The 12877-nt window shown below is 32.2% G+C and overlaps 1 protein-coding gene across 14 annotated transcripts in view; it reads right to left on the minus strand.

Annotated features, from left to right (window-relative positions):
* LOC106868430 (tudor domain-containing protein 5) overlaps positions 1 to 12877 on the minus strand; it is an 89986-nt gene that overhangs the window by 23137 nt on the left and 53972 nt on the right. For 7 of the 14 annotated variants that reach the window (XM_089360638.1, XM_014913685.3, XM_089360617.1 and 4 more), the window contains 11 exons: positions 12033 to 12195; positions 10766 to 10902; positions 9554 to 9662; positions 8277 to 8362; positions 7139 to 7341; positions 5576 to 5723; positions 4967 to 5028; positions 4807 to 4876; positions 4044 to 4124; positions 3282 to 3407; positions 700 to 837 (listed from right to left, as the gene is read on the minus strand). In XM_089360638.1, coding sequence (XP_089216764.1) covers positions 700 to 837; positions 3282 to 3407; positions 4044 to 4124; positions 4807 to 4876; positions 4967 to 5028; positions 5576 to 5723; positions 7139 to 7341; positions 8277 to 8362; positions 9554 to 9662; positions 10766 to 10902; positions 12033 to 12195 — 1323 coding nt within the window. The remainder of the gene's footprint in view (positions 1 to 699; positions 838 to 3281; positions 3408 to 4043; positions 4125 to 4806; positions 4877 to 4966; positions 5029 to 5575; positions 5724 to 7138; positions 7342 to 8276; positions 8363 to 9553; positions 9663 to 10765; positions 10903 to 12032; positions 12196 to 12877) is intronic. The other 7 variants (XR_016243774.1, XM_089360644.1, XM_089360647.1 and 4 more) reach the window with 1 other exon arrangement.

The raw sequence follows: 12877 nt of genomic DNA on the forward strand, positions 1-12877 counted from the left end.
AGGCAAATTTGATATCCCTGTTAATAAATTTGCTTAATATTACAATATAAACGTACAAGCAACATAATTTTTGTCTTTAATTTCTGACTAAGAATAAAATTAAAACATTTTTTCATAGCTTACAAGCAAATTTGACAGCAGAATTTACAAGTTTCATCATAACTCACACAAAGTTATTTTTTATAAATTTCAAATCAAATTATGCTGACTGTATATTTCCCATGCAGACATAATTGAACTAAGAAAATTGATGCAAAACAAAGAACATTTATATTTTAAAACTCCAGAGAGAGAGAAAGAGAAAAAGCTAGAGTTGCTACACCAGAACAGAATCAGCAAAGAATATAAAATACTGAAATCCAAAATAAAACAAATATACAACATAGTTAAAATGCATAACACAATCCTTCATCTGTATGTTCTTTCCTCATTAGGAATAATATTTGCTCTCAAAGTCAAAATTGTAACTGTTGCTGAATGCTATTACAGCCGACTAAGAGAAAATGCCTTCTTGCTTATTCAATAGTATGGAAAGGACAACAAAATACTAACAAAGCTTGCAGGATGACCAGGTTACAAATAAATAAATAAATAAAATAGCAGCAATTTCTTTTCCCATTATGGTCAAGAAATAGCAAATAACTAGGATAGAGAGACAGGATAGCTTTTACTGGGATAGCTGACACTGAACTAACTCACCAGTGCAACCAAAGACTGTAGGTAGACTGCATGTGGAAACCATTCTGGGGTTTGTTGAGGAAGAACTGGCTCATGTTGATAGCCTATATTAGTATTTGTTGGCATTCTTTTATTTGTGCCTTCTGGCAGACTGCATCTCTAAAATGTAACAATCACCATCAGCAAAAATATGTGCAACTTATTTTACAGCAAATCTGATTGGTGGAGGTACAAATTACAAAGAGATGTTTTGTTTTTATATAAACAAATGAAACTGCACTGCAATAAAATTGTTTGTGTATTTTTATTTAAGAGAAAAATGAAGAATTGCAATTTCTGCCTTTGAAAAGGGCTAAAAAAATCTAGAAAGTAATCAATCAATTTGTCGATTATTAAACCAATGAAAAACAATAAGTTTTTTTGACAATATCTATTTTTCCATGATACTATAGGTTACACAGCCAAGCTATCATTTGATGTCAACTTTTAAATGATTTTATATAATTTTCTATACTGAGTTGGACAGCTCTTGAAAGTCATTAAAGATTTAATGTATAATAAGAGCAATATCATTTAAAATGATGGAGAGCACTCCTATTGCTAACTATTCTAGCAATTAAGTTTAAGCTATAAGAACACTACAATGCCTATTAAGAAATTTAGAGCCTATATGTTAAAACAATTTTCCATGTCATTGTGCTCTACACAAAATTGATTACACTAAATCATAACAAATAAATATGATGGATGTCTTTCAAAGATGTTCTAACCTTAAACTTTTGGGAATGTTTCTTTAAACTGTATGGAAATGTTCTATTAATGACAGACTCTAATGTTATTAAATGTCAATGTAGCAATGAAAGACATTTGCAGTATAAAATCTGATTTTGAAAAAAATCAGTTGAAGAATTTGAAATTGTTGAAAAGTCTCAATGGTGTGATGAAAAATTTATGACATTAAAACAGAAGTAAATGACAACCACAGTGTATGAGTTTATTAGCAGTATAACCTTCCCACAATACATCTAAAATTGTTTAATATTTGTTTTCTCAAACTAGAAAGGTCTAGATGGGAAATTGTTTTTGAGATACTTTTCTGTTGCCAACCCTCAGGTCTTCTAGTGATACCATTGTACTTCTTGTGTGTCCATAGCTTGCATTGAGTACACTATACAGAATTCCTGCCTACACCTTTCCTACATGTCAAGCAGTGCCATTTACCTAATAGGAGTAGAGCCCTACCAGTTTCCCTGTCTACAAATATTTTAGTCTTAATTAACTTCAAGGCCCTTTGATTTCAGGTTTTGCTTCCACAACAGGAATTGTTTTACTAATTCTACAACAAATTTTGCTATAAAGAATGAAGCGCATTCAGCACACAGAAGTTCCCAAGTGCAGATTGTTTTCTTAAATTTCCCTGTTATAGCCTAGAGAACAGTGATGAATAAGAGGGTCATTGTACTTGTGGCTAACTCTCACAAGCCATTTGTCAATCTCTAGATCACAAAATGAGTGTCAAATGTTAAGCATAATGAATTACTTTTAGCCAAATACTTCTCACTAAGATGACATCAATACTGCTTCTATCATGGACAAAACCAAACTGCACTTCATCTCTGTATGTGTAAAGTTACCTCAAGTCGTGTTGACTCAGAAGGGCCAGTTTCCTGGCTTCCATGGCATATACATCTCCCACCTGGATGGGATGCCAGTCCGTAGTAGGATTACCCATTCTTGCCAGCTGAGTGAAGTGGGGCAACATGAAATGAAGTGTTTTGCTCAAGAACACAACACGTTGCCCAGTCCAGGAGTCGAAACCACAATCTTAGGATCATTAGTCCAACACACTAACCACTAAGCCACACACACCTCCACTTTGTGTGTGTGTATGTATATCTATATACACACACGAGTTTAAAACAGTATCTGTCTACCAAATCCACTCATAAGGAATTGGTTGACCCCGAGTAATAGTAGAAACCACTCACCCAAAGTACTACAAAGTGGGACTGAACCTGGTTGCAAAGTGAATTTCTTAACCTCACAACCATACCTGCACCTGTCTAATTCATATTCTGGTAACACGAGTACAACAGAATATGAACCACTTGAGGACAACAGCAATAACCTTAAAACAAAGTGCAAAACAGCCTCCAGTAAATCTTCACATTTAGTTCTCAAGTCCATCAGTTCTTGTTAAGCTTTGTTGTGATATGTTTATTATGCAACATTAAAATCAACCTCTTCGGGTAACTGATTTGAGTATTACACTACATAATTTCTCTCATGGACAGCTATGTGGACAATTCAGCAGTAGATAGTGGGAATAACTTTCACATAAACCTTTACATTAGATTAACTGAAAACATTGTTTATAGAGAAATATTATAATCAAAGCTTTAGTTTCATTACATGGATCTCTTTGTAATCATAAACAAATTCAAATTTGAGGAAATTTCTAAATGTAAGAAGAGAATACAATATTTTATTATCACTATATTTTGTTAAGTTATTTTATGAACCTAAGGACCACAATTATTAGCTGCTATAAATGTGGGGAAAAAAACAACAAAATAATGAAGTGTAAATATTTTTATCCTTACATCTGTGTCAGGATCATTGTCATCAGGATAAAATATACAGTATTTTTCAGCCACAAGGACATCATTAATATGAATGTCAATTTTGTTGTCAGAAGTATCTGTCAGACAGACAGACATTATACGGTCCTAAACAAAAAGATAAAAGACAAATAATTGGATAACATTTGGATGGTGTCTGGGGATTATTCTACCCACCTACAGCCCTAAACAAAATGAATTCTTTTAACATAATTATCAGCAATTAAGTGTAAAAAAAAATAAATATAACAGAAGTAAGTCGACAAGAATGCATAAGCCTAAATATTTTTAAAATAATTTACCATCAGCCTAAGAAAGTTGCAGTGATTCATAAGTTTCAATACATCAATTATTTTGTGACAAATTTTCTCTCATGAAATATATTACTGTTTACTACTGTTTTAATTAATTTTGGAAATAATCAGGAATAGAGAGGTTTAGTGAAGCAACTAACTTTTACATTTAAGCTATTTGGAAGATTCTTTGAAGAGAAACTTATGAGAGATTGGAATCTTTATCTGTAAACTCTTAAAAGAGGTCATGTATCATAAAATTGAAGCAGTCTCCAGTAGGATAGTATCAAATGACAGAACAGTAACTGTCTTATATAGTCAAAATTCATGGTGGGATTGGGTAGCCATTCTTTGAAAATGACAGCAATTTTCTTTTTAAAGAAAGAAAGAGTTATAGAAAATAAAAAAAATTGGTTTTTAAACAAATGTTTAAATAATAATTAAAATATACCTTCACTTGTGTAACAAGAGCAATTAGTGGTTTGTTGAAACACAGAGATAACATACGGTTCCTGGCTTTTGTGCTCCATTCCTAAAGAAATAAATCAAAACTTACATTGAAACATAAAACAATTCTGAATGTTAACAACTAATATCAAAACAAGCAATGCAAAGTGAATGCTTATCTATTTTAACACACATATATATGGTAATGGTGTAAAAAAAAAAAAAAAAGTACAAACAGAAAAACTGGATTCTCTTTAACCCTTTAGCATTCAGATTACTCTATCAAATGTAATGCTTATTTATTTACATTCTTTTGAATTAATCATGCATTATCTCACAGCTTGTTTACTTTTAGTATGATATTGTACAGTATGTGCAAGAGGCCAGATTTGGCCAGTTTGGGTAGAATATTTTGGTTGGATATGACTAATGCTACAGGGCTAAATAGTTTAATAATTTTGGTGCCTTAGTGATGCTTCTATACGAAGGGTGGAATCATTTTTACAAGATACTAGAAAAATAAGCACTAAATTTCTGTAAAAAATATCTAAATCTCAAAGAAGGAAAAAAAAAAAAATTCTTATTGGGAGAGGTATGTATAACTGCGTAAATATAACCTACTTAAAAAGTAATATACTGAGACTTGTTATGCTTCAGCAATTCTCAGTGTGAAAAAGATGTTTCCAAAAGTCATGGGTGCTGTATTGTTTTTTGATTTTGTAAGCATGTAAACAAGTATTATACATGAAAATCTTTAAATAACTTACATCATTAATTGGTTTTACATTTGCTAATCTTCCTTCTATTGCTTGCATTGGTAGACTTAAGAAATGGTTTCTGTAAAAGACATAAAATTAGAACCCTCAGATTCAAAGCTATTGGGAGAAGTAAAGAAGATGAACTGTTAGAAAAGAGGTTCTAACATACCGAAGTAAGCGCAGAGAGTTGCGAGAGACTGTGCAAGTATTGCCATAGTCAACAAAATACACCTGTAAACCAATAAAATTACACAGGTTACAAATGGATGCAGAAAATTTTCAAAGATATAAAAAAAAATATTGCATAAATAACAAAGAATTCAAAATAAAAAATAACAGAATACATTCCTTTTCTAAATGTAAGGTTAATGTGCTGGACAGCATGAAATTTAAAATGCTATATTTTAGAAAATAAGCAGATTGTCAAAACAAGCAATGCAACCTTTATATAAAGGTTTGACATGCTTGATAATAATATTTCTGGCTATATATTTCAATTTATTTTGTAAATATTAAACAATTTAGAAATAGAATAACTTTTTGGTTCAGTATTAAGTTGTGTTTAGAACAAAAAAACCATGATGGAAGACTTTATTTTTAAAATTTACAAAGAAATAATTTTGTATCATTGAAACAGAGACAGTGTTAGGAAGATTGACATTGAAAAGGATTAAATGTTTAAGATGCTACGGAGATATTCCATCAAAATATTGAAGGAACCAAGAGAGAACTGTTAAATTTTAGGAATAATATTTTTATGATATTTTGTAATACTTACCTCAACAAAGGATACATTTGGTACCTTCGTAACATAAACTCTATGCCAATTTTGATCTTCGGGATATATAGCTGCTGCTACTAAGCCTACACAAATGTATTCATCTGGAACATGATAGGCATCAGCATCGGAGGAATAATATAATAATCTATAAAAAAAACAAAAAACAATATTAATTCATTGATTACATGAATGGGCACATGGCTGGTAACTAAACGATCGTGCAAGATTAGAGAACACTCTTCAATAGAATATAAAATCAAATATATCTAAACATTTGTTTCTTCATATTGTCTAATTTAATTTTCTTTAAATTCTTCTTTGATTCATTCTGTCTGCTTTCTTTGAATTACCTCTACTTTGATTTTCCTGATACTTCATGTATTTTTCATCAGGTATACAATTTAATGTTTGAAATTCAATAGATCTATATTACACACCTACAAATTATTTTATTCTGTGCCAATATTTAGATACTCAACTCTTTAGGTTTCATTGTTATTCAACATAATTTCTTTCTAACAAACATTTTTATAAAACACTTTATGAACAACTTTTTGTTATCACAAACACTGATCAAGTCATTCCATCATCATCATTTAACGTCTGTCTTCCATGCTAGCATGGGTGAGATGGTGCCACAAGAACTGGCAAGGCCAAAGCCTGCACCAGACTTCTGTGACTATAAGAGATTCTTCATTTCTAACTCCTTTGTTGCATTATATCCAATTTCCTACTAAAATCTCCAGTTAATTTATATTTAAATAGAAAATCCCAGTTGTGAATTTTACTTTAAAACTCTCAAATAGTTGGATAAATTAAAACAAAATAAGCCTTTAATATTCCCAAAAATTGAAATATTCTTGTGTCAGTGATATGATAAAATGCATCCAGGCCATGTTGTAAAATGATTAGTGATAGGAAGGGCATCTAGCTGTAAAGACCATACGTAACAACAAAGGTTGGTAGTTTTATCTTTTGTTGTGTGTATCAGAAAACAAAGGCCAAGTAATAAGATGTGCTGTAAACAAAACTGTCCAATCCATGCCAGGATGGAAAAACAAAAAAATTATTTTATTTTGAATTTGAACACCATCCGAAAGATCTGAGGTATAATGACAAAAAAGTTCAATTTAACAAAACATTTACTACATATGGAAACTCAAATCTACTCTGTGAGATGTCATCTTTTTCAACAAGTTCATATACTGGCATAACTTGCCTAGTTTCCTATGAAAGCTGCATGTGATTATGAGAAGCCATCAAATAGGTTTCACAAGATGAATAGATTACAATAAGTGAATAATCTTCAACCCTTTAGTGTTCACATTATTCTGTCAAAAGTAATGCTTGTGTATTCACATGTTTTTAATTAATCTTGCATTATCTCATAGCTTTGAGATAACTTAATGTTTAGAATGACATTTGTAGGATAGGTGTGCAAGACCAGATATGGCCAGTTTGAACATAATACAGGTAGAATATTTGGGCTGAATATGGCTGGTGTTAGTACTAAAGGGTTAATAGAAAGTTTTCTCATATCAATCAATAAATTTAACTTACTCAAGTTCATCCATCAAATTCTCCAAAGCAACAGAGTATGCTTTTCCTCGGAATTTTAACCAAAAATGTCCTGGGTTTTCAATGTTGCTAACAAACACTTCAACGAAATGGATGTTATTTGGTATATCAAGAAGTCGATATGACACACCAGGACCAACAGCATCTTCTGGTAAGGATGTAATGGATAAAGACTGGGGAGGATTCTGAAATGGTTGTAACATTAGTTTGAACATTCTTAAATATATCACATTAAATAAGAAATAATAAAGTGGGAAATAGGCAAGCATTTTAAAATCAAGTGTGTGTGTGTGTATAATGTACATATGCATATATTTATGCATATGTAAACATGCAATCTATATACAGTACTCATAACACTAAGTCAAACTACAAGAAGCTGGTGGTATGAGATTGATATTCTAAGTTCTCACACACTTATATCATTACAAAAACGTTTATATTAAAAGAACACACAAGTGCACATGCACACACACACATTGAGTTAGTGTGTGGATATAATAGTATTCAACAGTTAATTAGTAGCCAATGGAATGCAAAACTCCAAAATTACATGAAAACATTTTGGAGAATTATGAATTTTATGCCCTCGTCTGATCACTAGTCTCCATGAATTCTGAATTAACAAGTACCCCAGGCTCACAAAGAGAGCACTGGAATATGAGGAGGTAAGCAAAAATATTTCAGGATATTTCAAACTGTGTCCAACAAAACATATACAGGGAAAAAATTACTTGGAAAGAATTTATTTCCAACCTCAACTGTATTATGTGTAAGCAGAAATTAAACCAATCAAACCATCCCTTAATATTATTGATACTATTCAAGCAAACCACTAACTTTAAAGTGTTCATAGTTAAATTAAAATCTATCAGTGCTATATAAGTACATTTAGTTGCATTCTATTACAAATGCCTGGTAAATATATCAACTAATGAAAAAAGTTATAGTTATTTTACTAACTACTAAATTTTTGAGTATTTGAAAATTAAATGAAACATAACAGGGAAGTTTTCTTGTTAGAAAAATAGACAAAAAAATGGTTAAAACAATAAAAACAGAAGAGTCAAGCAAAAGTAAGAGGCAGGAATGAGAAGTATAATTAATAAATGATTAATACCACAGAATGTTTTGGAACAGGTTGTTGTATACGTTGCTGATTTTCATTAGAGTTGTGTTTTTTTGCAGATTTTATAGTCAAACATGCTGTCATAGAAAAGTGAAAAGAATTTCTTTTACAAATTGATAGAGATGAAAATAAACAGAGAATTTTTAAAGGTATTAAAATAGTATATACCACAAAAGAATTTACACGTTAGTAAAAACATACATTAACACTTTTTTTAATAATCTTTACCCATTTTAAAAAGTCATCTCAAGCAAATGACTAACAAACCAGTGAGATTTTGAAATGAGAGTTCATTGCTCTAATGGAGTAGTGTTTCTGAGCCATATTCCAAATGGAATGCAAATTGCACAATCAAACTTGCCTGAGGCACAGTCCTCTCAAATCTCAAGTCAGTTCAAGTTAAAGCCATTTTGCTCATTAACCTGAATAGTAACTTCTATGAGACAACCATAACTTTTAAATGATAAAAACATTTTCTTTATTTAAAAGAAAACTTGGAGAAAGCTATTATCAATATTCAACCTACCAAGTAAGATATTTAGTTGCAAGGAACTGTTATTTAATATTAATCTAGACTTTTACAAAAAATATAATTTTTCAAACTTTTAACCTCATCTTTGATGTAATGAGGCATGCACAACATATAGTTTAGAAGTAAAGGCTCCTAGTTTGAATTCAGCCCAGATGTATGTAGATGTAAATATTTACAAAAAACAAAATGCCTTATCTATAGAAATTAGGTTAATAGCCTGAAAAATTATAAAGCTATTAACATCTCATCTTGGACATTCAGACATTCAAAATTTTATAATATAATTTTCTTGTCCGTAGTTGTTGATTCTGGTAGTAAACATTAAACCAGGAAAAGGAAATAGGATTCTTTAATATGAACTATTAACAATGGTGGCTTCTCTAACAAGAAAACCATGAACATTCACACATATCTAATATTAAATAAATTTACTTAATACCAGATTATCTTAGACTAGTCTTGACTCTCAAATCAAATTGTTCATTAAAACCTCATAGATACAAGTAAATGAGTGCTCTACAGATATAAACTATATGACCTGTCCAGATTGCTGCTCAACAGACCAGTTGGAGAGTAATAATTATCTCTTGTGTCACACAAAAGGCTATGCAAATACACACACAACAGAAAACATTTTATAAAACGTGTGTGTGTGTGTGTGTGTGTGTATATATATATATATACCTACCTATACATATATACACACACACACACATTATATAAAACATATACTAACCATTTCCAGAGTAACTTATTTCAATAATATTATTGGCCAGTGAGAGTATGTAGCTCTCCAGGCTTTTATAACCAACATCTGAGGGTTGAAATTCTGATCCTGTTGTTGCCTGAAATAAAAGGAATAGTAAAATAAATGGAGAAACTACAAATTATTACTTCTTCCAAGATTAAATAGAAGAATTCTAAAATGCTTTCACTAAAAGTCAATAATGACCACATTACTGAAAGCAATATCATAAATTCATCTTGCCCTTATATTTCTATATTTCCAAGGCTTCAAAAATAAAATCCCAAGTTCCCTTTTGACTACGCACCTTCAAAGTCGAAAATGAGAGTACTTGGATAAATTAAAACTGAAAAAAAAATGAGTCACAAACAACTGGAATGATTTTGATCATAGGCCATCTTCTTCAGGGATGACCTGTGGCTAAACAACAGTATAACACTTGGAAACAAATTTTATACTCTGTGCAGTAATTACCAAGTCTGTGCATGAGAAGACTCGGCAAGCCAAGTGAGACCTAAATCCAAGGCCTCTGCCAGGGGTGTAGCCGGCCCACTTATGCGTACCTCTCCTTCTTTGGAAACTAAACTCCGCTTGCGAAGACCTGTTGAGGCAAGTGAAATTGAAACCAAACTAAATTCGATGACTGGCACCCGTGCCAACGTCGTCTCCTTCATTGGACACGAAACTCAGCTTGTGAAGACTTATTGGCGCAAGCGAAATCGGGATGGCACCTGTGCCCAGCGTCGCCTTTCTGGCACTTGTGCCCGTGGCATGTGTAAGGACTTTCGAGCGAGATCGTTGCCAGTGCCCCTGGACTGGCTCTTGTGCGGGTGGCACATAAAATACACCGTTTGAGCGTGGCCGTTTCCAGTCCCGCCTAACTGGCCTTCGTGCCGGTGGCACGTAAAAGCACCCACTACACACTCTGAGTGGTTGGCGTTAGGAAGGGCATCCAGCTGTAGAAACTCTGCCAAATTGGATTGGAGCCTGGTGTAGCCATCTGGTTTCACCAGTCCTCAGTCAAATCGTCCAACCCATGCTAGCATGGAAAGCAGACGTTAAACGATGATGAGGATGATGATGAATTGTAAATGGCGATTGTTATGAAAGGGCAAAATTTCAGATATCAAATAACACAATAGAAAGAAACTGCATCAATTAGAAAAAAAAAAAGAAAATTTTGTTGATATCAATATTTCTCACCTTGTAGTTCTCCATAAAGCAATCTAGATTTAGTCCATTTGGAAAAGATTCCATCATTTTGGAAATACTTAATCGGACTTGTTTTTCTTTTTCTTTGGTTAGCTTACTTTTATTTAACTCAAGAGAATGCAACTGATCTATTTGGGGAGAAAAAAAAAAAAAAAAAATAAGAGCTAAAATACCAATTGTAGATGATAAAGTAAACAGTTAAAATTTTTCATTAAAAACAAACTTTTAAATTGATTAAGACACTTTGCAAGATAAACCGTTTCTATTTGTCCTAGATTCATGCGTTTGATAATTCTACTTGTTAAATATGGAAGGTGGACGTTAAACAATGATGATGATGAATTTCAAGTATTTTGAGTACAGATGTTTTATCGCCAAATATCCCCACCCCTTCTTGGAATCAACTTCAGTAGTGAATTTTAAGTCTACTGCAAGTCTTACCCAAAGGTAGTTTCAACAGGATTTGGAATTCAGCTGATGAGTCATCAAACTGCTCTCTTAATTTTCTGTCACCAATCTACCCAAAACCACTCCTGATTCTACAATACAAACTTCCTGTTTTAAAGAAAACTAAATGAAAACTTTCATCAAAATTTCAAATTAATTTATATCCCAACACCAACTTAATAAAATGACACAGTTATCTAACTAAATTTCTCATTATTTTCAAAATTAGCCAAAACAAAGGCAGCATATTTCAACAAAAATATGGTAATAAAAATGTTGAATATTCAGTAATTCTAACACTCTGGACTTGAAGCAACCATCTTTTTTTCTTTTTACTTCCTATTTTATTGCTACTACAATCTTGGGAAGTTAACTGGCATAGCAACAGAAGAGAAGGGATAATTAAAAGCAGCCAGTATCAGCACTTACACTTCAAGCTATGAACCAACTTATATATCCACATTTCACTATTGTGAAAACACCAGAGACAATCTCAAACCGAGAAACATGAAACATCTCAAAACATACTACATGCACACTTCTCAGAGTTGTATATTTCTCTGAGTTAATGAAAACATTAAGAAATTGTGATCAAATCACTTTTACCCCTACTAACTGTTGTTGAGCAGTTTTCTCCTCTCACAAAATGGGGAACAAATTTAAGTCATAGATTTCTATAATGCAAAATGAAATTGCTATATTGAATAGGATGGTAAAGTATTAAGAAATTGTTATAGGTTCCATTTTAAAAACAATTTTCTCCTTATAGTCTACAAAGCAATGGAAAACAACAATGAACATATATACTTACTTGCCAACTTCTCTGCAGTTTCTTTAGATTTCTTAGTATCATACAAGATCCAATCTCCACTGCCAGCAGGCCTCACAATGTGGACTGTGTCCAATTTGGAAACTAAATCTATTACACTTAGGAAGCCCATATCTCGATAATCCAATTCAGAACCATGATGTTTCTGTAAAAAAAACAAAAAACAAAAAAAACAGTGTCTCCAAAATATATTTGGCTTTTTGAGAAAATAATGTAAAATGAAAATCAAGATAAATGAAGTAATCAATCGTAGAGGTATTGCTTGATTTCATAAGATTTGTTTATCAATTTATTAGTCATTAATATATTTTTCAAGTATTTAGTGACAGTATTCAAGCAGGTAACCTTGTGATACCTTTACCTTTGTGTGCAGTCTGTCATTTGTGGTACAGAACTTGACCAAATAGCATAGATTCCAAGCCTGTCTCACTAACAGCTATTAGAGCTTACAATAGATCATCACCATTCACTTGGTCATAACTACTATTACTCAGGTGGTATCATATCAAGAGATAAGGATTTTTATAAGAGGTCTATGTAAAAAAAAAGCATTGTACTTATTTGTGTGTGCATACTCACATTATCATCATTTAATGTCTGTTTTTCATATTGGCATGGGTTTGACAGGAGCAGGCCAACTGAAGAACTGCCAAAGATTTATTTGTCTATTTGGCATGGTTTCTATAGCCCTTCCTAACATCAACCACTTTACAGAGTGTGCTGGGTGCTTTTCATGTGGCACTGGCAAAAGTGCTGTTACACGGCATGAGCAAAAGCTCTGTCTACATGGCCCTGACATGAGTGGTTCTTACATGGTGCTGGCACAT

The sequence above is a fragment of the Octopus bimaculoides genome, chromosome 1 (genome assembly GCF_046866305.1).
Source record: "Octopus bimaculoides isolate indiv1 chromosome 1, ASM4686630v1, whole genome shotgun sequence".
Classification (NCBI taxonomy): Eukaryota; Metazoa; Mollusca; class Cephalopoda; order Octopoda; family Octopodidae; genus Octopus; species Octopus bimaculoides.